Source organism: Magallana gigas, chromosome 8 (assembly GCF_963853765.1).
Source record: "Magallana gigas chromosome 8, xbMagGiga1.1, whole genome shotgun sequence".
NCBI classification, from domain to species: domain Eukaryota; kingdom Metazoa; phylum Mollusca; class Bivalvia; order Ostreida; family Ostreidae; genus Magallana; species Magallana gigas.
In genome coordinates this window covers 40,405,659-40,433,079 of record NC_088860.1, presented here as the reverse complement: position 1 = coordinate 40,433,079, position 27,421 = coordinate 40,405,659, and the positions used below count along the sequence as shown (strand labels likewise).

Sequence of the window (27,421 nt, the reverse complement as noted above, 5' to 3'; positions counted from 1 at the left end):
CAGGTTTTGTACATCAAAAATCTTTTGTAAACTTAAAATCTGACTTTATAATAATCATTTTATACAAGTTGAAAAAGAAATATGAATAGAGAAGTAGACTTTCGAACGTAAAACAGCGCTGAAAAAACAGGAGTTCAAAATACTAAATGTGATGATTTTATTACATCTCGATACATTGAGTAATGTTTATGGTTCATTTACTATGTAACATGCTGAGAATTGCGCAGCAATGTTAAGGCGTCCCGATGCTAAAATACGTCTAGAAAACGATATTATTTGAATCTTAAAATCTGTGTTACATTTATTGACACCGATGTTAAACATTATATTTGATGCATTTTTGTGACGTCATATGTACTTTGTAATCACATGACGAGCGAAGCCTAATAATGCAAAGGATCTATTTAAATCGCATCCTCGCAGGTGATGAATGACATTTAATCTTAATTTTATGTTTTAAAGAAAAATCCTTTGTTAAGTTATATACTTTGAAGTTCTTGCTGGGGAAAGAAATAAATATTTCGTTTGTGGAAGAGATTGTTGAAACATTCCACAAAATCGTCAAAAAAATGCACATAACACTAATCAAAAGCGGTTTACAAATAATTGGGGTAAATCCATAAGTTTCCCAAGCACGATTCACATTGCTACTTATATTCTCTACCAATTTTACGTAAAATATTCTAAAATTGTGTTGATCTTTCACCTGCGCCAAGCTGGTTTTACATGCATTAACATTTCTTCATTCATTTATTTACACGTAGCAGGGAGAGTATCTAAACCTTTAGTTTATAAATAGTCTTTTACCTAAAATGAAGCTTTAAAATTGCCGATTATTTGATACTGGTTTTTACTAAGAATGAATTCTGTACGTCAAGCATTAACAGCAGCATCTATGTAAAGGAAACAGGCAGTATTATACTGGTTTGATATAATTCACTTTTAACGTTAAGATACATTCCCTGAAAACTATCGACAGGAATGTAGATCATGACGTCAAAGTTAATTATGACGTCATATCGTATGAAGTACAGATAAGTTACTTTTTACATATCGCTGTAAAATCCATTGGGAAGCCTTAACATGCCCGCGTGAATTAATATTGGATTTTTAAAAAAGATTTCTCTGTTTTCTTAAAAGAAATTAAAATAGTGGTTACATATACAAAGTACTGACAGGCTCTTTCAAAATTGTGATTTTTGTGATTGTTCTGGTTTTTTATGTCTTATAAGAAACGAATCATTCGGTGATCTTTTCAAAGTCTGCAAATTGTTTCATCTTTTATAAGTAATTTGATATAAAATACTAGCAGTGGCCAATTAGGTCAGTCTTCTTTGTCTTGGTGGAAGGATCGAAGGAGCCCCCGTATGACCACCCTGGGTGTCATCAAACGCTTTATTAGTGAACAAAGACTCGTCAGTTCTTGGCTCTCCTCCATAAACGTTTGCATCAACTAATCGCCGCGAACCTTCCTCTAATGACGCTAAAAAACAATAAAAATACGTACCTTTTGTATTCATAACATTCATATCAAATAAATAAAACAATGGAAAGATAAAATAATATGACATAACGGAAGTGAGAGATAAACAGATATAATTACTAACGTTGTCAATGCAACATTGTGTTTGGTGACAAGATATAAATAGTATCATAATTACCTTTTTTGATCTGTCGAAATCGTACAAATGCAATGATTGCTAAAATAAATGCACATGCAGCAATGATTCCAAGAACCGCAATAACTGCCTTGGCCACTGAAGACAAACCCGATTCTTCAGAGGAGCGATGAAGGGCAAACGCTGGTGTCAGCCTTCCGTCGTTACAGGGAAACTGTTGAACTGCCATCCGTAGAATGCTGTCGAAAGCAGGCATGTTCTGATCATACATAATCTTATTCATTGCCGTGACCGAAGTTGTCACGGACACCGAATTCTGAGACAAAGACACTCTTGTGTTTCCGAATTTTAGTCCTTCAATCTCATCCGTGGTCATTAAATAATTTTGGATATAATCTTCGTCTATCATACAACCTCTTTTGTTTCTGTCGATTGTAATGACAGCTTTGTAGTCGTTGACAGTGAAAGGCCTTTCAAAGTCAGCGAATATGCTATCGAAATTAGACCCATTATACTGTGTTGTAATAACACTGAGATATGGATAAGTTTGTATTTCATTCTCACTGAGCTTTAGATTCCATTCCTCGGCCTTCGTATCCTGCGGTTCTTTCTCCAAAAGCGCTGCAGGACAACCGCTTACAAGAAAACTGTCAATATTCTGTGGAAAATCTGCTGCACTGTCAAAATAGACCTTAACAGATGTCAGATACATGGCGGGAAATTTCAGCTCTAACTTTGTTATAGATCCCGAACCAGGACTTTTTATGAAGTTTTGCAAAATTTGAAATTTTGAGCTATTGCGATTTATATATTCAACCCTTAACATCTCGGCTTGATATGGCTTTTTCGTGCTGATAGTGACAGTTGTTATCATGACTTCGACAGTGAACGACACAAAATACTTCTCACCAACACTAGTCATGAAACTTAACCCTTCAAAGCCTGGGTAAATGATGTCTGAACAGCCTGTAAAAGAATTGTAAAAATAAAAGTAAATTTTGATACCGTTTTTATCTATTTGCCTTTTTGAGCCTCAAAATTTTCAAAGAGAAAACTTATATTAAAAAGGAAATTGATGTGTGGAGATCAGTTAGTTTCTGAACATTGTTAGTTAGTTTCTAAACACATTTATTTTAATGCTGTAAAATATATTTATATATAAGGAAATCAGAAAGAACAATAAAACCCCACAGATACTATAACCCCAGCCCTACTAAAAAAAGTAACAATTAGAAGAGAAAATATTCTTTTCTATAATTATATGTATACACAATCATAGCGTATGATACATCAAAATGATTGTAGAACTTTTTTAAATATTGCATTGGTTTTGAAATGAAAAATGAAGGTCATCCTAGAAGGGAATATTAGTCAGGGGATGATACATTGTGCACGAGAAATGGTTTTCTTTTCCATAGTTTACCTTAAATGAATACATTTTATTTTGTATATATTTTGATAAAATAACATAAATACTGATACGTTTTCTACGTTGTTTTTTATGGAATTTTTAACGTATGGATCATAGATTATTAAATCGTTCAACTTAACAGATACGTCTTTTATGTATTTTTAGCAATGCTTGCCTTAACCAATGGATAAATGACAATCTTATGTTCTACTTAAAGGTAGCTTAAAGATGCCTTATGCTAAGTAAAAGACGATCTTTAGGCCACCCTTAAGCTATATATTTTGCTAAAAAGTGACTTAAATGTTCTTAAAGGTGGCTCATAAAAAGCGTAAAGAAGTCTTAAAGGTGCTTAAAGACAGCTTAAAGATTTAGATCATCTACATTGTAACCCCTAATATTTAGCAGTGGGACAAATAAGTATAGAGAAGTTTTAAGGTCAGACGACACGTTCCTCGAAAATCTTTTTTGTATCTAGATCTCCTCGTAGTAAAGAGTTCCAACAAAAAAATATTAATTTTACAATTATTTTAAAAATGATTAAAATTTAGGTCAATGTGGTAATGTGTCTACATGGCCGAGTGGCTAGAACCGTGGCCGCTCTCTGCCAGAATCGTATGGGTTCTAGAGGTCATGAGTTCGAATCCCCGCCCCGACCGAGATAGAGTAGTGAATTTTGCTGTGCTGTATATGTGTTTATTTTTATATCAGCAATTCAAGCGTATTTTCAAGAAGATTGTATAGGAAATTGCATACTCTAGTATTTTGCAGAAATGCCTGGTAAGGTACCCTAATTTTGTGCAAGAAAGCCTGTCAAAATAGTAGTAAACCATCAGCAAATTCCTGGAAAAAGTTATATACAATTGAGGAATGTGTCGTCTGACCTTAAAAATAAAGTTACAAAAAGTTCATTCATTTCCCTTTTTGTGTTTTAAGAAATGCTCAAGATTACATGTTTAGCATATCTAAAACATATGGATCAATTACCTGTTATATTTATCAAATTTAAAAACAGAAAACCATTTTTGAACAAGAGGCCCATGGGCCACATCGCTCACCTGAACAGCAGTTCCTTGTAACATTACATTTCGTAGCATATGCTTTTTCTATTTTAAACATTGAACCCCTTTCTGGGGACCCAGTAATGGTCCGAGGTTTATGGTTGGCTTGAACAACATAAATAGTAACATAGGAATGAAAATGTGTAGCACTGCGGTGGGACCGCACGTACACAACCTGAAAAACTGAACGTAGAAGAGTTCCACTTCAAGAGGAATAACTCTCAGACTGTACAGAACATTAAGAAAGATAACTCTTGGTTCCACTACATTAGAGTTTACACAATTTGAGGATCCTTGCATAGTAATCTCACTGTAGCATTATAGTTCTCGAGAAGAACTTTTTAAAAACATTTTCAATATATCTTTCTATGTTAAACTTTGAACCCCTTTTGGGGCAACAGTATTAGTCCAGTGCTTAAGTTTTAATTATTTGGAATCTACATTATTTAAGGATGCTTGCATAGTTATCTCACAAGCTGAAGCATTATAGTTCCCTAGAAAAAGATTTTTCAACATTTTCCCTCTATATTTCTATGCTAAACTTTGAACACCTCTTGGGGCCCCAGTATTAGATTGAGGTCACGGCTTTTATAATTTCGAATCTACACTATTTGAGGGTGCTTACGTAGTTATCTGACAAATTGATGCATTGTAGTTCTCGAAAAGAAGATTTTTAAACATTTTCCATATATACCGGTACTTCTACATTTAACTTTAAACCCATCTTGGGTCCCTAGTATTAGTCCAGGGGTCACTATTTTAAAACTGTCGAACCTTCATTATCCAAGGTTGTATGCATGATAGTAATCTCACAAATTGAAGCATTGTAGTTCTCGAGAAGAAGATTTTTTAACCTGTTACCTTTATATTTCTATAATAAACTTTGACCCCATCTTGGGGCCCCATTATTGGTCCGGGGGTCACGATTTTACGAATTAGGAATCTACATAAGCGAAGGATGCATGCATAGATATTCCACTAACTAAAACATTGTAGTTCTTGAGAAGAACATTTTAAACTTTTCCTTTGTTTTTTAAAATGTTTAAATTTTGAACCCCTCTTGGTGCCCATCAATTGTCCGGGAGTTACAATTTTTTGAATCTACATTATTTAAGGATGTACATGTATGCATAGTAATATCCCAAACAGTTGCACGATGGTTCTTGAGAAGATTTTAAAACATTTTCCTATATATGTTAAAATCTAAACCCCTCCTGGGGCCCCACTTTTGTTCGGGGGTCACGATTTTTACAATCTTCACTATATATACAACCTTTTGTGTATGTATTGGCATTTTTGGTGAAGTGGTTCTTGAGAAGAAAATTTTTAAATATTTTTTATATGTAGTTCTATGTTAAATTTTGATCCCCGCCTGGGGCCCCAGTTTTGGTCCGAGGGTCACGATTTTTACAATTTAGAATCTTCATTATACATACAAGCTTTTGTGTAAATATTGGCATTTCTGGTGCAGTGGTTCTTGAGAAGAAGATTTTTTAAACATTTTCCTATGTATTTCTATGTTAAACTTTGAACCCCGCCTGGGGCCCCAGTTTAAGTCCGAGGGTCACGATTTTTACAATTTAGAATCTTCACTATATATACAAGCTTTTGTGTATGTATTGGCATTTCTGGTGTAGTGGTTCTTGAGAAGAAGATTTTTTAAACATTTTCCTATGTATTTCTATGTTAAACTTTGAACCCCGCCTGGGGCCCCAGTTTTGGTCCGAGGGTCACGATTTTTACAATTTAGAATCTTCACTATATATACAAGCTTTTGTGTAAATATTGGCATTTCTGGTGCAGTGGTTCTTGAGAAGAAGATTTTTTAAACATTTTCCTATGTATTTCTATGTTAAACTTTGAACCCCGCCTGGGGCCCCAGTTTTGGTCCGAGGGTCACGATTTTTACAATTTAGAATCTTCACTATATATACAAGCTTTTGTGTAAATATTGGCATTTCTGGTGCAGTGGTTCTTGAGAAGAAGATTTTTTAAACATTTTCCTATGTATTTCTATGTTAAACTTTGAACCCCGCCTGGGGCCCCAGTTTTGGTCCGAGGGTCACGATTTTTACAATTTAGAATCTTCACTTAGTATACAAGCTTTTGTGTAAATATTGGCATTCCTGGTGCAGTGGTTCTTGAGAAGAAGATTTTTTAAACATTTTCCTATGTATTTCTATGTTAAACTTTGAACCCCGTCTGGGGCCCCAGTTTTGGTCCGAGGGTCACGATTTTTACAATTTAGAATCTTCACTATGTATACAAGCTTTTGTGTAAATATTGGCATTTCTGGTGCAGTGGTTCTTGAGAAGAAGATTTTTTAAACATTTTCCTATGTATTTCTATATATGTTAAACTTTGAACCCCGCCTGGGGCCCCAGTTTTGGTCCGAGGGTCACGATTTTTACAATTTAGAATCTTCACTATATATACAAGCTTTTGTGTAAATATTGGCATTTCTGGTGCAGTGGTTCTTGAGAAGAAGATTTTTTAAACATTTTCCTATGTATTTCTATGTTAAACTTTGAACCCCGCCTGGGGCCCCAGTTTTGGTCCGAGGGTCACGATTTTTACAATTTAGAATCTTCACTATATATACAAGCTTTTGTGTAAATATTGGCATTTCTGGTGAAGTGGTTCTTGAGAAGAAGATTTTTAAAGACATGCACCCTATACTCACTGTTTCGCAATTATCTCCCTTTTGAAAAGGGCTGTGCCCTTTATTTTAACAATTTATAATCCCCTTTCCATAAGGATGCTTTGTACCAAATTTGGTTAAATTTGGCCCAGTGGTTTTTGAGAAGAAGTTGAAAATGTGAAAAGTTTACAGACGGACGGACAGACAGACAGACGGACAGACGGACGGACGGACGACGGACAACGGGTGATCAGAAAAGCTCACTTGAACCTTCGGTTCAGGTGAGCTAAAAATTAGAAACTATGGCAATTTATGTAAAATGTAATACTTGTATGTGAAATTTCCAATAGTTAATGATAAAGAAAGATAACTTCTGCTCATTGAAACAATTTTTTGTAGGAACCTTCACAACAAAGTGTTATTCTAAAAAGCAGAACTTTATTTTGATATAATAAGAATCGACAATGTACATAACTTTATATTATTTTCATATGTATCCATTATTTTCAATTCAATGCTGTAATGGTAAATGTTTGCTTTTTCTAATTTCGTTCAAAATCATAAATAGACAGTTTTGTTTCATTTCAATCTATTGAGATATATATATATATATATATATATATATATATATATATATATATAAGCATTTGTTTCTAAATAAAAGTATAATTAATTTAAAATACGATTGTTTGGAAATGAGTGGAGTTATATAATAACACTAGTTTTTAACTTAAAAAACCCCCACATACAATGAAAAATCTTAATAGTAGTGCATGTGATCGTGTTTAACTATGTTTTTATTCAGTGATTATTCCTTAATTGTATTAATGTTGGGAAAATTGATATGAGCACTTTAAATAGAATTTTAATGATAAACATTATTATTTAAACTTCTTGTGTTTCTACGCTTGGTCTTACAATTCAATGTGTAGTGTAATTTTGCATAATGACATTGAAAAATCAAAAATATATACCTACCTGAAATTTGCTTATGAGGCACCGGCGTTTTCTCTTCTAAAGTAATTGTGTCGTTTTTGTGGGAGAGTAAATGTGTCGCTGGTTTCCCCCAAAATGATTCCCTTTCGATTGCAGATACAACTTCCACAAAAACAGTGTCCCGCCGTCTTACAAAAGATCCTATTGGGTAGTTTTTACTTAGGAGCGAGAATTGTGTAGGGTAAATATCATATTCTGAAGTTAAAAAAAAAGAAGATAAGGTAATCAGTTTGTATGATAGAATTTGATGTCATTTGCTTGATTTTATTCCATTTCAATTACAACAGCATTGTATACTGTACAAAAATAAGCTGTATAATAAGTTTTCGGGACTTTGCCACCAAATCATAAAGCCCTTAATTATAATGTAGTTATATATTCTATACATAATCATTTATTATACCTCTGTGAATATTTTCTATAGAACATTACAACGAATAAACATAAATGCTATTCTATATAACCCTGGAATAGTTTCCGTGCTATCTGCCTATGGTGAATAGTCATCGAAAGCTATTCGTAAACGATCGTCACATTGAATTTGAAATCCTATAACTCTAATTTGTTTATCATAAAAAAATTGAATAGCGGACAATTAATTTTTTCTTTGGTATATTAAAAATACCTTTTTACTGACTATGAAGACGATAGCAAGTTTATTGTCCCCCTCGCAACTATTTCCCTCGGCTTTGCCTCGTGATCGTGATAAAGTTGCTTTATTTGGGGACAATACACCTGCTATCGTCTTCATAATTAGTAAATAGGAATATAATATATTCCCGCATTTGGTAATAATTAAAAAAAGAACTATATATGATGAGAGTCAAATTTGACCCCAATAATTCGCCATTTTTTAAGTGTTTCGGGTACAATAAAATGTAAACTAATTTTTTAGAGGAGTTGATATAAAATATATCTTTCATCTATTTATCTGATTTATTTGCACTCACTGGCAGTATATGACGTCAGAATTGACGCCATTTCTATATTCAATCAAAATCAGCCAAAAATTGACATTTTTCTTATCTATTTACGAATGGGAAATATAGAGCGCATGCTTGAACAAGGAAATTTTTTTTGTCACTTATAAGTCTTGGCTAGATACATCTCTGATTAAAATATTTTATTTGTGCAAGAATGCACTCTATGTTTGCGGAAGGAAAACTGCTTGAAAACAAGCTGTTTTACGCTAAAAACAATGGCGGGAAAAGGTTGTCTTTACAATGTCTTATTTCTAAATTGTGGACACTTGAAGCAAAATGAATATTATGTAAACACATCACATATATATCTGTACTATGAAAACAAAGAATGATAGTAAAATGATGATGTTCATTTTAGGGGGCCATTTTAGGCCCTTATCATATATAGTCCAGAGTTATACAAACATAAAATTTTGGAAAAAATTTTGCAGTACTAATTAAGAATTTTAAAACTGCTTCTTGTGTTTGTAAATTATCATATAGATATTACCTTGTTTTATTGGCCTGATTTCGTCGCTAGCTATATTTACAGTTTGCTGATTTCCGACGCAGTTTAGCGATTTGTTTGTATAACTAATAATTCCCCTTTTGTTGCTTGTTTTTATTTGGATCCCTGTTATTTTTTCTGTACCATTGCTGCTCTTGATTAAAAAAAATATTGAAACATACAAATATACACAAATTCTGTAAATTAAAAGCAAAAACAAGAGAAAATATTTTTTTATTATACACTTGTACACTACTTCTAAATCATTGTTTTCATTACAATTGAACTGAAGATTATATGTATAGTAACAACTATGCGATGATCGGTTGTAAAAGATAAACCTAAATTTATAATAGTCAAAATTTAGGAAATGAAAGAAGCCTACAGTTTGATGAAATTCAAGATACGAATTCTTTCAATAATGCTTCCTAATAGTAGCTTTGTTTCGTAGGGTTTATCGGGGCCATGTATCATGTTTAACTGTCCCTTTCTATGATATTTGAACAAAGTATGTGAAAAATCGCGGAGTTTTGTCCATTTTTTGACATATGAAATATATCTAGAATGCCTACAGTCTCTCGAAAAGGCTTTAAACATGGTCTTTACCTCTTCTTGATTTAAATGATGTCAAATTGCGTATCATAGGTTTCTGCATTACTTTCCCGATGATAGGATATAGAACTTTACGAGACTGTATAATTTTCTACGTAATACATTAAAAGCTGTAGAGTACCAAAAAAAGAGAAAAAGAATAAATGAATCAATTATGGCGTCAAAATGGTTCTAGCACTAAAAAGACCCTTTGAAATCATCTAATAAATCTCAACCTTTCAGTTAAAGTGACCTAATCCATTGTGCAAAATGCAGATTATTAGAACTCTACCCATAAACCATTATTATTACTTGGATAAAGGGTTTTTTTTTAAGAAAAGTTTTCAGAAAAATGCCAAAACATTTTTATAAAATTAAAATTATCTCCCCTTGAAAGATGTCGGGACTCTCCCTTTAAATCAACTTGAATCTCTTTCAGTAAGGATTGTCTTGTGGTTACTCTGGTTATATTTTACCCAGTACAGTTCTTCTACAGTATAGTGTGACAAAACTTGGACCAAAACTAAAAGAAAGGCTCACTTGAACTTTAAACTTAAATCTTTATAAGCTGAAAAGTATTTATTGAGTAACAAATTTAATTGCATAATAAAAATAGAACCCAATGCTTGAATTTAACATTAAAGTGTTTGCAAGTATTGAAAAACACTTTAGAATTCCAAAGGGAGCACAACATCGTGAGAGAGACATTCATCATATCCAAACTTAAGTTAAAAACAATTATATATAATTATTTCTAGAACTTTAATGCATTATCCTCAATAAACATACCATGAAGTAAAATTTCTTAGGTTCCCCAATGAATCTGTCCGTAAAGGCACTGTAATACCATTTGTGTCCATATCTGTGTTGGCATTGATGTTTTACCGGAAACACGACGGTTCCCTCGGAGCCTTCCAAATTAATTTGCACTTGAAAAACGTCTTTTGGGCTACCACATATTGATAATCGAAGACTGATAAAATATGGTTTCTCTGAAAAAATGTTTTTGTGAGTTATTATATATACACTTTGCGCTAATGCAAAGAAAGTAACTGTGTAAAAAATCTAGTCAACATTTTAAATAAATTATCACGTTTTTTTTTAAATCTATTGGTAGGAATAAAATACCCAATTTGCGTAGAATGTATGGACCGTAATTCTATTTAATTGTCCTTTGATATAACGTAAAAGGACACACAGTCTCAATGCAAATAATGAATACACTGTTTCCATGTTAGAAAGACTGTAAATTATTTGGGCAGAAGATAATAAACCCTTATAGCATCAGCCCCATCGACTTTCCATAAAAGTGCGACATATTGTCATGAAGAACACAAAGTATTGTATATTATTATTTTCTTACCTTTGTCTGACCTCAAGAAAATTGACATGCCTGATAAATCACCAGGTGATGAATATCTAAGAATAATAGTCAACCATTATTTATGGTGTGCGCCAACACAGAACCATTTATCGTGGAGACAACTTATTCTAAAACTTTCCACTTAACAAATTTTGAAATTATAGGTGTTATTAAGCAGCTACCCAATGATATTTTGCATCTAAAGTTTGAAACCTATCAATAGATTAAAATCATAATCTTAAACAAAATTATGCCATACTTTAAGCCATCTTTGTTGTCAAATGCATCCATCAATTTGTCCGTTGGGGCGTTGTTAACATCATTAAACAAAGCTTTTCCGGTAAGTAAATTGTCTCCCTGAAAAATGACAATAAATGGCTCTCTTCTAAAACTTTCTTGTATTTTGACACCCTCCCCTTAAAACTAAAAAAATAAATAAATTAACCAAAAAAATGAAAAAATAAAAAAAAATGTCAACAACCGATAAGCTATTCTTTGCGTTAGTAGAATCTAAACAAATGTGGCAGCTGATGATTGGCTAGCGATTGCATATATATATATATATATATATATATATATATATATATATATATATATATATATATATATATATATATATATATATATCTGTATGACTATAGAAACTACAGGTATTGAACGAAAAAAATAATCCTTTAATAATAGAAAAATCAAGCTCCATTTTTGACCAGTATTAAATATTTTTTCACTTTCCTCATTTGAAGTGAGCAAATTTAAAAACAAATGCCAAAAAAAATCGAAATGTTAGGAACAAGATTAAGTCTGTATCCTGACAATTTTGCATGACGATAACATGGGAGTTCTAGTTTACGTCCTCATCATTACACCTCCACTATTCATTAAAGAATAAATACCTAGAATTCCTTTTTGCTTGAATTACACGATAAGTATGTTGAATTGAATAAATTTGTCATTTCTATTTTAAATGTTGCATTTACATTTAAATATAAAAAAGGATTTTTAATGTGCATATTAAATATTAATCAATGTAACAAGTGTCACTTAAAAAAAACAAAATTTAGAGAACAAACCTTCACAGTGACAAGTTTAAACACCTGTCCATACACTAGCGGAGTTCCTACCGTTGTGCTGTCATCATCACTGGATTTGATTTGGAATAGTCCATTGTAGTCGGAAAAAATTGTAACTGAAATTTTTTTCAAAGAATGGATTAAACATTCTACAGCCATAAAGCATTGAGCTCTTTAGGTACTTCTGTGAAGCAACCTCGGGATAAAACTATGTCAATCAATCATTTGAAATGTTTCTGATAGGTAACGATATGGCGGGCGAATGGCGTTCCTTATTCATTTATTTATTTGGTCATACAGTCACTATTTAGTTAGAAAACTTGAGTTATCACTTATTTTACTGAATACCTATATTATATTTATATTGTGACACATTCAAGTTTAAGAATTCAAAATCGAATTTAAAAATAACCATCTCAAAGCCAATGAATTTAAAACTCTTTTAGATGATTCAATCATTTATGAAAAACGGTTAAAAGTACTAGTATACCATCTAGTTGTTGATACCTGGTACTAACGGTTTAGTCACAATTCCCCGAAGGTAGCCAGTGGAGTTAGACAGGGATAAGTATTGTTTAGATTTTACGTTTGATAGACTAACGAAATCTCCGAATCTGTCAAAATAAAATAAAAACCTTTTACAAAACTTTAAATAATAACCATTCAATCATTAAAAAAAAATAAATAGATGAATATCAATTATAATAGTGAATAACCTGGATAGAAAACGGAAGTGCAATTGTACTATTTAAAAATGAACATCAATTAAAAAACCACTTCCTCACTTGATTCCACCGACTAGTGCATTATCAGCTTGACGTTTACGTCTTGACCCGAGAGAAGCTTCATCAGGCGGACTACACAAGGACGGAGATGATGTCTGTTTACAATACGCGTATAGTGCTGATCTTAAACAGTGACGCCTTTCAAACAAACCTGCAAAATAACTTTAATAATGCAATCCATAACCAACTCTTAAAAAACGATCTTTGCGAGACAAAGGCATTATTATATACTGTCTTTGCTACTTAACATCATCTCAAATCATTACATCTATGAAGACATTTACAGATATTAAGACAGTTTAGTTTTCACAAGATACCAGTAAAATTCTGATTCCTTATCTAATTCCAAATTTACTACTAGACTTCCCAGAACATTCGGTTTTGTGTACTTAATTATACGTCTCTTTTTATACATCTAAATGTTAGCTTTACGAACAAAATTCAAAATTAGCGTCGAAAAAATGTAATTTGTAAACAAATATAAATACACACTGCATTTTTTTTATAATGAAAATTGATAAGGATTCTAGTTATGCCCATGCATTCACATTTTTTGGCGAAGATCAGCACCAATATATGTCGTAGTATAAAATAAAATTGATAACATCGACGAGTATTCATTTGAGGATTCGTTTTAAAAAATAATTTTAAAAAATGTGAAAACATTGAAAAAGAAGAAGAAAAAAAAGCCGTGTCATAATTTGCAATTCATATTTTTTTTTCAAACTGTTTGCTCCTGCTTAAGTTTCAAGCTGCTCAAATTGAAAGTTCAGTAAAAAGTATGTTTTAGGAGTAGCGTGGAGCAGCTCAACTTAAACTTAAAATATGACACTCACCGTATGTAATGTCTTTGAAATACCCAGGTCTCAATAAACTTTCTATCGACGACATCTTGTACTGAATAGGAACCGGCTTCTCATCTGCAGATCTCGCCCATTCTCGTAAACTCTCAGTAGTTCCTTTCGAGATGTCTCCAGATGGTGGATTTCCGCCGATATAATATTCATACTGCTCTTTGCTTGTATTTTGTACCCTATTAAATGCTTCATCTTTTGAACTTACACCAACACTCAAACCACCACCACCGGAAGCGCCAAATCCACTGAAAGACGCCTGTGCTGCTACCTGGAAATTTAAAGTCGAAATTTTATAAAGGATGTCCAGATCGGCCATTATAAAATTAAATTATTTCTTTAAAAAAAGCTATATATAAATATAAACTGGGAAAAAATTTGAATTTTAAAGCTTGAATACAGGACATTTCCTTTACTTAATAATTTTTATTAGCTTTAATTATCATATCCAAAAATTCAAAACAAATAATTTACAATACCTACTTGAAATTTGTAACCACTTAGCCTTCTTGATGTAATATTGATTATTTGTCTTTTAGGGGGTTAAATGTATGCTATTTACCATTAAGATTAGAAGCAAGAAAATAAACCAAAAAAATGATTAAAGTCAACAATTTGTTTGCGTAATCAGGTTACTCTCTAATAATTCTTTTAGAGTTGTAAACATGAATGTAAATTCTCGAATACTTAATAATTAAAGCTTTAGGGGTTTCTTTACCTTTGCACTTATTCCCTCAGATTCAAGTTTTGATAAATCTGACTTTGAGAAGGTAAGTTGTTGTACTGCTTTCGCACCCATTACAACTTCAGTCGTATAATGAGTACCGAATTCACGAACAAGGTTGATATACATCTCTTGAAGTGGGCCGGATTCACAATCTTCCATCGGCAATAACATCACTGCTTTTTCGAAGTAATCATTTACCTACATGGGGTACATGACAATCATTTCGATTCCATTTTTGATAACATTGTGATGATACAAAATAGTGAGTATGGTTTTAACTCATTTCTATTAATTTACCTTGGACAACTTAGATGTTTCTGACATTCTTGCCCTGTAAACTACAGCACGGCTAACAACATTTAATGTAGTTGTTTCTCCTTTTTGAATTTCCCGCGAATTCTTCTGATACGATGCGCTTGCGCTAAAGCTAGCACTGCCTCCCCAGCCGCCTCCATGTGCATTGACCTAGAATGCAAATAAAGAAGTCTAGATAGACAGAGAGCAGCTGATTTTAATATCAATTTAAATATTTTAATAACAGACATTGTTCAGTTTAAAACCTACTTATTTCTACGAGGTACATGTAGTTAAACATATTTACATGCACATGTCAGCTTATGTGTATGAAAATAATATGATTAAAAACTCTCTATCCCCTATGAGTTAAAAAGAAGCAGTATATTGTTTTATATCATACTTAATTTAAAATTACCACTTTAAATGCATTTGAAGATTGACCATTCTTACTGTATTTGTTAAATTATTTTAAAAGTGTACCTGAACGAATTCTCTTATGCTTAGCTTGACATATTACTTAAAAGAGACATTACCAAGATTTGAGAAATACACAAAAAGTTTTCTGTATATGCAATTTAGAGCATTTATAATACCCAGTTAACATTAGCATAACGGATGATAAGTTGAATTGCAAGCGTGAAGACTTGTAAAGCTTTGTATTTATACTAAACTACGAACTTTAGAACTATGAAATAAGCAAACTATATCTTTCCACATTGTAATATGTCAAAAATAAAATTTATGTCCAAAAAGTAACCCTGACCAAAACAATGGTAAAAATAACTCGTTTCCTTTTCCAAAATCTACAAAAAAAGTTTGCTAAGATGTGCTTCGGAAATATTTTTATAGAAATGTTACGGTAAGGTAAAAAGCTTACCGACGCATCCACACTTAGCATCTTCTTGTAGTCAGATTCGGATTGAACCGTATGCAAAGAAGATCCAAATTTAGCACTTTAAAGATAGCAAACACAATCAACCAATTAACGATACATTTGAACATTGCATATTACATTTCGCTATTTGTGTTTTATATGTCATATTGTTCAGTTGATAAGCCCATCTTTCCATTTGAACATTGAACTATCTATCCATCTTATCAAAACAAGATCAAGTTTTTATGTACCTGGATTCAGAGATCACGTCAACGTTGTCTGGGATTCTATAATTGCCGTCCGCCGTGAATTTGTGAGTGTAGGGCAGCTCTATTATTGGGAGACGGAATCCTTGATCAACGACACCATCATCGGTGAGGGGATTCCCCTTGAATAAATCGTAGCCACGCCCTATGTATCCCAGGTTATAGCGAGAAGTGGTGGCAATGAACGGTGTCTTGGCTTCGTGGTATGCTCTCGACGCTTTATGTATTAAATTGCAATGTTACACAGATATTGATTATGCACATACATTTTTCTTACTCTGAAATGAAACCAAATTAAGTTTAGGATAACGAGTTTCTAAACCTTTAGCTTCTCTTTGATCCGCCTCCTTAGCCTCCGCTGCCGCGAGTTTCTCGGGAAGTCTTGCGTGAATGCTGGCATTCATCATGGTTGTGGAAAGCTGTAGTTGTTGGAAACGAAACCCATTTACCAGCTCATCTAAAGTAACTATAAATTGATCACAGATAAAATATCATATTCCCAGAATTCAGTGGGATAACATGTTACAAAAGTCCTTTCAAAATAGCAATATCACAGTGGAATATCATCTGATGCGGTACTTTCTATTTAAACTTATCCACTTCGAGTGCGTATACTATTTCTCGAAACTGTAAAGTCAAACAGTATGCATGTCTTTTGTCTTACGTAATTTTGGCATCTAGCTAAGTAATCATTAAACCCATCTATTTTGTATGTTTCTATTTGTATAATTTAATCATACTTTGTACTTATTTCTCATATGATCAAAACTTATAACAAAATCATGGAGTTTTCTTTTCAGATTTCACGTATTAACCATTTATACTCTGAGATATTTTAAAAAACAAATTACTAAAAGTTGTATATATTTATTACAGCAGCGAAAAGCTTTTTCAAACATATTTTCTTAAACTTTATTTGTCTGTTAACATTATTTCGTAAAATGGAAATACTTAAGCAGTGTAGACAATGTGCCATGCTTATACAAACCAGATTAGATAAATCGTGTTAGAAATCGCATGAAAATAAAAACTTAGACGCTATGTTAATACCCTTGACAAAGGCAAATGTTTATTGTAATGATACGGGAAAAAATGTTTTTGAACAAAAACTTTTTCAAGCGTTTTCTAGATTAAATCTGTATTGAATTTCAAAGTTCTTTTTTCAAACAAATTGATCGAGATCTACGACTGTCCTTCGGCATTATTTCATAAGTGTACATGTATTTTTTAACTATGAGTGTACATGTATTTTTCAACTATTAGCACATATCATAATTGAATATAAAAAGCATTACACGAGAACGTACGTATGTATAAACAGAATAAAACTAAATTAAATTAAAATAAGTTCAGGTTACATCCTTCCCTATGAACATTATAAATTATGTAACAATATTCAGACTCAAATAATTTTTAAGTGTTTAATACAGCAAAATAAGGAAACATATTCCTGAATTTGTAGAAACTATTACATATGATCTTTTTTTAAAAATTTTTATAAGTAGTTTATGTCATTGAAGATCGGAAATAAATCTTACAAAAATTATAGTATAGTACTACGTTAGCTGATCCATAAAAATCCCCAAAACGCACTTGACTCAACATCGCTGCGACCCTCTGGAGACAGACATTTCTCATGTAATACTTTTTTACAGAAGTATATAATATTAATATTTTGCATATGGTATAACAATACATCCGTGGAATAATACGATCAGACAATTGCAGGTCTTGACAAATATATTTTTAAAAATCAAAAATTCTAAGATTGATTTTAAAAAACGCTTGAATAAACTTTTATGTAAAATAAAAATGTTTCCTTTTCATTACAATAACCATTTGTCAGTTTCCCTATGACCAGCGAATGATCTTTAATAAGGAAATAAAACCAGCGTCAAAGCTTCTTTGTACGATTTTAAACACGATTTATCTGATAAAGTATTTGATAAGCCTTGGACACTGCCCACACTTTGCTTGGAATAAACACGGAATCACCTGCTTGTATATTTATTATTTGTTTGAGCGGAAACACTTGTCAATAATGAACATTTTCCGAAACTTCATTCGCGATAACTCAACTTCATGACCTGTTGTTCGGGAAGTCCACATTGAATTTTTCAATAATCAAATATTTTAAAAAAATGATTCTATTAAAGACCTCTTTTATTAAATTGTGTTATAAAACACTTAACACATTGTCTCCTAAAATTGTCACATGTCAAAAATATCCCCAAATCTTAACTTGAAAAGTTTGTGAATAATGAATAATTACCGATTTCAACTTTAACAAAGTCTTAATACAATGCTATCAACTTTTATCATAAAGTATGCATACAAGAACAGGACAATGCATTTTTAATCACTTAGAACAGCTGTTGAACTGCGCAGCTACAGATTTATTTTGAAGATTTAAAAATCTGAAAAAAAAATCTAAAAGGGTTCATTGGTATCCTCTCTACAACCATTTGTTGAGAAAAAGTTTGAATTTTGCTCATTTTATCATTGTATAAATTTGATTTTTTTTTTATAATTGCTAATTGCTTTGGTAAATTATTCTTTCAAAGACTGTGAATGTTCATTTATAACATTGTAATAAATAAAAGTAGAATATAAAAGGCTTTTATTCAGGGAATGTTTTGAGGAGAATTGAACAACTTATCGGAGACAATTTTACCCTGCAATATTTAGGGTACTGCTCCTCACATCGAATATATAATATTTCGTAAAAAGGTTAATCTCATTTGATATTTAATTTATTAACCAAAGAAAAAAATCATGGACTTTCATATTTTTGATACTGTATTAAATATTTGCAAACAGTTATATTCAAAGAAATACAAATCATAACGGTTGAAGATGTAAACAGATAGCCATGCTATGACCTTGAATTGCTAGTATTACATAATGGTCACTATGATATCTATGTGTACCTAGGTACTGCGCATTGAATGGTGTTAATAATAATTAAAAGAATGAACTCTGTGACTCTTGTAGCAATGCGTAGTATTCCTAAATGATGTTATGAAACCAGGTGCATAATACGGGCATAATAATACCCAAATTGAGAGTTTAACAACAAGTGACATATTTGGCGATTCTGTGTCTGCAACGATAGCTCTAGTACTCTCTATTGAGTCATGTATTGTGTATTCTATATATTAACCTTTGTAACCTTTTATGCCGTGTATGAATGAACGTATTATGAGTTAGTGATGCCTCATACTAGGTGGGGGACTCCGAGACCCAGGACTCGGAGACTCACATCCTGCATCCAGACTCTTTGATTGGCAGTTTTGACGGTTTTGTTACTTTATTTAGGAATAAAATATTAATCTTAATTTTGAACACTAAATGTTCACTCATGATCGTCGTAAATGGGCCGAACTAGTCAGAACTGTCCATCATAAGTAAAATGTTATATATACCCATGTAAAATGATGTTGAACAGATTTAGATAGATTTCGCTTATTGAGATAGATTATGAGACTCCTGATTTGGGCTGCTATTAGCTGATGTAATTGTAACTATACCGCTTGAGAAAGAAATACTGGACTTGTCATCACTAAGTTTGAGCTGACCCTCAATTGGATCCGTAAGACAGAAGGCTTACATGAACTCCTTTCATTCAGTCACCCTCCTAGCCCTTTCAGTCATTCTTCGACTGACTGAAAGGCATAGTGTCATCCCTGTCATTGCAACTTCTTTCAAATCAAAAGTACTTTTAAGGATATACCCCTATCTTTGAAAAATATTAAAGCAATGCACTCTAATCAATATAATTCACTGTACGTGTGTGTTCGCAGAGGGAAACACAATTACCAAATAGAGAAATAATAGGTATACATGATTAAATGAACTAATTAATCAAGAGAGTCACTCACTTGCTGTTGAATTGCTATTTTCTTCCTGCATAGCGACTGGCCTATAGCCATAAATACATAAGAACAGCGAGAGTACTCCTCGTAGAGACATGGCCGAGGTTTACGATAAACCTTGTCAACAAGGATGAGCATTGCTTTTTATAGACATGTTGGGATCATCAAATGGTTGATGACGCCTCGAACATCCGCTTACAGGAACTTGTACCCTGAATAAAACAATTATACAACAGACAACAAATCTCGATATTGAACCAATACTTCGTCCACTAATTAAACAATTACAGACGGAATAAACCAATATCCGACAATAATGCTTCAAAATTAAACAACATGTTATAACTATCTAGTATAAGAAAAACAAAGTGGTGCTCATTTAGTCAACCAAAAAACGTATGGATGTTGACTGAAAGGCGACTTAATGTCACAGTTTTGTCATTAAGTCACCTTTCTAAACCTTTCAGTCACATCTCAGTTGACTGAATGACTGAGAGTCGGTCTGTAAAAGCAATAAATGAATCAAGAACGTTAAGTGAAAGACTTATAACATGTTAAAAAAATGTTAAAAACTTATAACATTCTATACATATGCATATACTATCGATACACAATGAAGCAGTATTATTTATTCATAGTTAATTACCAGTTTTAAAAAAAATTAATAGCTTTTTAACTTTTTAGATTTACAAAATGAACTAAACAAAGCGTAATATACATGGATACTGTAATAATTATATAAAAATAATAATATACAAACGTCGTATTTTGTTCTTCCAGTTTCATTTAATTGAATAAAACATGTTTAATTACATAATACATAAGAGATTGCTCTTAAAGCATTTATTATGAGGATTTTTTTTCCACAATTAAAAAGTTACATGATATAATATAAGAAAAGATAAACATGCTGAGATTTAGTTTATCATCTGACACCTGTTAAAATATTAAATTTGAACGTAGGCAATATCTCTGGTGAAGGCATTTAGAAGTTTATTGGAAAAATGTTTTACAACTGTAAGTTTAACTCACTATAGTTGAAAGCTCAAGTGAGCTTTTCTGATTACTTTTTGTTCGGCTTCAATATGTCTGTCCGCCTTTTTTGTACAAAGCATTCTTAGGTAAAGAGGGGTGGGGGGTGGGGATGGGGGTGTCAAATTTTGTAATAGACAAATAATAATTTAAAATGTTTTTTTCAAAAACAAATTGGCTTTAATAGCATTAACTTGTGAACTTGTGTGAAAGCATCCTTAGGTTGTGCAAATTTAAAATTGTTCAAATCATGATCCCCGATGGTGGAGTTGAATGGGCCACAATTAGGGGTCGCAATTTTACATATGAATATATACATGTGTATACTATTACTTGTTTGTAGGTAAGATTGGGGTTTGTGTGACGGGTAGTTATTGGGGGTTTCAGCCACCCCCCCTTTTTTGTTGATTGATATGTAATGTAGCAAGGGAGATAACTCCAGCGTGGAAGTCCGGAATACGGGGTGATGGGTTTTAACTCTTATATCTGCTGAAACCCGCCAAATAAATGTAACAACAGAATTCTCCTCTTCTTGTTTTTAGGTAAGAAACTGGTTTTATAACCTCAATCCATGTTCATTACTATTTTCTTGATTGACAATATGTTTATATGTAAACATGCATGTCAATAGAATGGTTGTAAAACATTTTGTACCTTTTAAGATGCATTTTGCGAAGGTAGCACATGTATATGTACCTAGTCACGTGTCTATCGATCTAGTTACAGAGCAGTAATTGGTTATTATAACAGTATTTTCAATGAATATGTACATTATATCAATAGGGTAGATACGGGAAATTTAGTGGTAAAGATTACTTTAATATTTTTCTTGAAATTGTACATGGTAAATATGTTCCGGAATTTAGTGAGTTTTATCGTGTAGGTTTAGGTTTTAGCTTGCGTAAACTGTTTCCGGTTTGAGATAAATGTACACAAACACGAGAGGCTCCATATTTTGTGTATTGCTACTAGTTTAAATCCTCAGACATAATGACTCGATTGTTAAAATTGATTAAGACAGTTTATATGAATATATCAGTAAGTTATCCATTTATTCTAGTCTTTTATTCTAGTCAGTTTATTTTGTAAATCCCCTAGACAAATTGAGTTGATTGTTTACAAATTCAGCGATTGTTTGTGATAGGTTTTAACTCTTATATCTGCTGAAACCCGCCAAATAAATGTAACAACAGAATTCTCCTCTTCTTGTTTTTAGCATCAGGACTGGGGTAACATTTTGGGGGCTCGTCCGGGATCCCATGATGTCGGAAAACATAACAGAGGAGATGCTGGAGGTGCGAGCAAAGCTAATGATGGCGCCATTAGAAGTCCTGGCAGAAATTCTGAAGGAATTTGGGGAGCCAGTGGATTCTGCGAAGGGGCGTTTCAAGGTGGCGATGCAAGCCGACAGATTTTTTATGAAGGAAATGGAGGGTGACCAAGCACAAACAACATTGTTAGCTGTGAAATTTGCATTAGATAGCCCTGGCACATCAACAGACAAAACCGTGAAAATAGAAGCCTCTAATGAACCAGCAAGTACAAAGACTGAAAGTACATCAGCAGTGAAATTACATAAGGATTTTAAGATCAGTGGGCAAGTGGATTGCAAATCAGGGATTTCGTATACCAGCTTAATTAGACAGATTGAAACTGGTAAACAGAAGGGATACTCGGATGTGGACATAATAGATGGTGTAATAAAGGCAGTAGTCCCATCGTCAAGCCTGCGCAGCTACTTAGACGGAAGGCCAGACATAAATTTGGCAACCCTTAGAAGCATCCTTAGGGGACACTATGCAGAAAAGAATGCAACCGAATTGTACAGTGAATTGGCTAGTGCCACACAAAATTCAAAGGAAACTCCGAACGATTTTCTCCTGAGGGTTATGGATCTACGTAACCGAATCCTTTTTGCATCACAGGAGGATAGCCATGAACTCAAATACAGTCCAGAACTGGTGGCTGGACTCTTTAGACGGACCGTCTACACTGGACTAAGAGATACAACACTGCGTCATGAGATGAAAGCACATTTGGACAATGTGAAAATAACAGATGCAACGTTAATGCATGAACTGAACCAAATTACCATACAAGAGAGTGAAAGACATAACAAACTGCAAGCCAAACATTCAGTGTCTCAAATCAATTCTAACTCAGTGGAAATCAATGCTGTGAAAGAGGAAGTAAAGAATGATCTTGCCAGTGAAATTAAGTCACTAAGGATCGAAATGACAGCATTGAAGAAGATGGTTGAACAATCTCCGAACACAGCAAAGGCTCAACCAACACCTTCACGAAGCGGACCACGATCCTGTACAGATTGCCAGTCTGTCGGCAAGCGTTGCAATCATTGTTGGAACTGCGGTGGATCTGGACATCGTCGACAGGAGTGTCCAAGCAAGAAGTTCAAGCTCTCGGGAAACAGCAGCGGGTCGACCTAGAGGGACAAAGGGCGGCCCAACAAGAAAGTTGTCCCAACAACCGTCTAGAGCATCACCACAAATTTGAGAAATATGAAGTAAAGGAAATAAAAGGAAAAGTTAATAACATTGGGCCTAACCTTGTCAAACTTGTTAGTAAACCATGTCATGTATGTTTATTTTTGAATGAGAAACCTGTAAAAGTGTTATGGGATACAGGGGCTCAAGTCTCCCTTATGAACAAGTCATGGATTGGTAATCATTTTCCTGAATTGTATACGCATGTAAAGAATGTTGAAGACTTTTTGCAGTTAAAAGATGTTTCATTAGTGTCTGCATCTGGTTCAGATATACCTGTTGAAGGTGTTGTAACTGTTATGATGAAATTGTCAGAACATTGTAATGCTGTTCAGGTGCCTTTCCTTGTCACTAGTGTATCGAGCAATGAACCAATATTGGGATACAATGTCATACAACATTTATTACAAACTGTCCATAGTAATAATGCAATTGATCTGCTCAGACTTACTCTTCCTGCAGCCAATGAAGCACAAGTCAACGCACTCTACAAAGAACTCAAAGACAATGAGGATGAAACGCTTGGTACGGTAAAAGTAGGACGTCGGAATATTGTCGTCCCACAGCAGTCATCCATAGTCGTTAGTGTACCATTCAAAGGCAGACAACTCCAGCCTGGTTGTGAGGCTCTTTTCGTCCCATCTCACCAACTCGATGCATTGGGAATATCAACTCAGGAAATGCTTGTGGAGGTAAAGCCAAACCACGCCGGACTTGTGAAATTACTGTTGTGTAATCCTTCCAAAAATGATTCTGTCTTGTCTAAAGGTACTTTGTTAGGACGTTTTGAAAAGATTTGTTCATCCATTCCCTTTGGAATAGCAGGCTCGAGTAGCGACCATGTTCAGACCACAGTAAACCAAGTGAGTGCTGAGAACGATGGGAAGTGGGATCCACCTGTTGATCTAACAGATTCCCCCCTAAATACAGAACAGAAAAGAAGAGTGGAGAGTTTATTAAGGGAGGAATGCAAAGCATTTACAGTCAATGATGACGACATTGGATGTGCTATTGATTTAGAGCTTGGATTGGAGTTGATGGATAAGGCCCCAGTACATAGTTCTTACATGGCCGTCCCTAGACCTCTCTACCAAGAAGTCAAGGACTATATATCCAACTTACTGCAAAAGCACTGGATTCGCCGATCAACTTCACCATATTCCAGTCCAATTGTTTGTGTGAGAAAGAAAGATGGATCACTCCGACTATGTGTAGACTTTCGGAAGTTGAATGCCAAAACTGTCCAGAACCAGCACCCAATTCCACGAGTCCAGGATGCTCTTGATTCTTTGGGTGGAAGTCAATGGTTTTCTCTTCTTGATCAAAGCAAAGCATATCATCAGGGTTTTGTTAAGGAAGAGAGTCGGAAGTATACGTCGTTTGTGACCCCATGGGGACAGTACGAGTGGAATAGAATTCCATTTGGACTCACTGGTGCTCCAGGAATTTTCCAAGCCTACATGAATGAAGCTCTTGAGGGATTGAGGGACAAATGTTGTCTACCATATTTGGATGATATACTGGTTTACAGTAATTCATTTGAATCCCATTTGAATGACTTGAAGTGCGTGTTGACTCGTATAAGGGAAAAGGGTTTGAAACTGAAACCTAGTAAATGCCACCTGTTTCAAAAGCAGATACGTTACCTAGGTCACCTAGTCACCACGCAAGGACATACTGTAGACCCTACAGACCAAGAGGCAGTAATAAAGTTGAAGGATCAGAGACCTAAAACAGTTGGAGATGTAAGAAAAATAATGGGTTTTATTGGTTATTACAGGAGTTATATACCCAACTTCTCTCGCAGAGCTAAACCCATTTATGATTTGTTGAGGAATGAGAACGTCCCAACTCAATCCAATAAAAAACAGAAGAAAATGAAGTCACAGACATCCGGACAGAAGGGGTCATCAGTGCACATTACTTGGACGACTCAACATCAGAACATCTTGGAAGAGCTCATTGACATCCTACTCCACCCACCAGTGATGACATACCCTGACTTTGATAGACCATACACTCTACATATTGATGCATCACAAATGGGCTTAGGAGCGATTCTCTACCAGAAGCAGGACCATGGAAAGTTAGCAGTAGTCGCATACGCATCCAGGACGTTGACGCCTGCTGAACAGAACTACCATCTTCACTCAGGGAAATTAGAATTCCTCGCACTCAAGTGGGCCGTCACTGAACGATTTCGTGATTATTTATATTACGCTCCTCACTTCGAAGTGTACAGTGACTATAACCCTTTACGGTATATTTTTACGACCCCAAAGTTGGATGCTACTAGATTAAGGTGGGTGTCCATGTTGGCAGATTTTCGATTTCACATCCATTATAAGCCAGGTGTGAGAAACTGTGACGCCGATGGACTCAGCCGCATGCCACTTGATGTATCTCAGTTTACCGAAAGGTGTTCTCCAGATACAATTGATGCCATTGTGTCAGCAGTGAGACTAGATGAGCCTACCTGTAGCAGCATTAACACACCTGTCAAGGAGGCTGAAGCAGTAGAAGAGCAGTTGATTCAGGGGGCATTCCTACCTATCATTGACAACAATACTCTGGCAAAGGAACAGCGCAATGATGAAGACATAGGTACAGTCCTACTCTGGGTTCAGAAGGGGGAAAAACCTACCAAGCAAGTAACAAAGGGATGGAGCCCAGCTGCAAAGTGCCTACTGCGTGAATGGGCCAAATTGAAAGTAGAGAATGGACTGTTGAGAAGAGAAATTTCATACCCACGAGAGGGAATAATTCAACAGGTAGTGCTACCGAAATGTTTTCGGAAACTAGTTCTGAAGCATTTACATAATGATTTAGGACATTTAGGAGCTGAACGAGTTTTGAGCTGTGTGAGGGATCGGTTCTATTGGGCTCATATGAGTTCCGAGATAGAGCGGTATGTTACTCAGGAGTGTCAGTGCATCAAGGACAAAAAGCCTCATGTCCAACGCAAAGCAGCACTGCAGCCAATTACCAGCACTTGTCCGTTAGAACTTGTGTCAATTGATTTTCTCCATTTAGAGCGCTGCAAGGGTGGTTTTGAGTATATACTTGTTGTGATGGACCATTATACCCGCTTTGCACAGGTGTATGCTACAAGGAACAAGTCGGGAAAAACTGCTGCAGAGAAGGTCTTCAACGACTTTGTGCTAAAATTTGGGATGCCAAGCAGATTACACCATGATCAAGGACGTGAATTTGAGAACAGATTTTTCTTTGAGATGCAAAGAATTTGTGGGGTCAAGGGCTCTCGTACCACACCGTACCACCCACAGGGGAATGGACAAGTGGAACGCTTTAATAGGACGCTATTACAGATGTTGAGGACTTTAGAGCCATCTTGGAAACTGGATTGGAAATCACATCTGAATAAAGTTGTTAATGCCTACAACTGCACGAAGAATGAAACCACAGGTTATTCACCATTCTTTCTAATGTTTGTGCGACACCCCACATTACCCATTGACTTGGTATTTCCAGACCTGCAACAGCCGACTAGAAAACAGACCTATTCCCAATATGTGGCTCAGTGGAGAGACCGCATGGAAGAGGTTTACAAATTGGCATCGCAACAAGCAGGAAGAATGACTGAAAAGGGAAAACAACAACATGACAAAGGACTTTTGAGTGCACGGTTACATCCAGGAGACCACGTCTTAGTGAAGAACCTTTTAGAGAAGGGAGGTCCTGGAAAGTTAAGATCATTCTGGGAGCAGGATATATATGTTGTTGTGAAGCAGGTGAATGAGGAGACACCAGTTTATGAAGTGAGGAAGAGATCCGGACAGGGTGGAATAAGGCGACTTCACAGGAACCTGCTCAGACAGTGCAACGCTCTACCAATAGAGTCCATGGATAACGACAGGAAATCCTGCAGACCAAAGAAACCCAGCAAACAAGACGTCCCAGTCTATGACGCTGACAGTAGTTCCTCAGATTCTGATGGATTCATTGAGATTACTGAAATCCCTCTAAA

The 27,421-nt window shown here is 34.4% G+C and overlaps 1 protein-coding gene across 1 annotated transcript; it reads right to left on the bottom strand.

Moving 5' to 3' along the window:
- Positions 1-142: 142 nt before the first annotated feature.
- LOC105332993 (uncharacterized) lies at positions 143-20,051 on the bottom strand. Its single transcript, XM_066068210.1, has 17 exons — positions 19,904-20,051; positions 16,345-16,488; positions 16,008-16,239; positions 15,760-15,835; positions 14,883-15,050; positions 14,577-14,783; positions 13,841-14,129; positions 13,005-13,155; positions 12,727-12,833; positions 12,220-12,335; positions 11,409-11,506; positions 11,150-11,205; positions 10,576-10,778; positions 9,199-9,349; positions 7,708-7,920; positions 1,662-2,585; positions 143-1,483 (listed from the first exon to the last, which is right to left on the bottom strand). Exons 1-17 carry the CDS (start codon positions 19,992-19,994, stop codon positions 1,320-1,322), a joined length of 3,390 nt encoding a protein of 1,129 aa, XP_065924282.1. The 5' UTR covers positions 19,995-20,051; the 3' UTR covers positions 143-1,319.
- Positions 20,052-27,421: the final 7,370 nt, after the last annotated feature.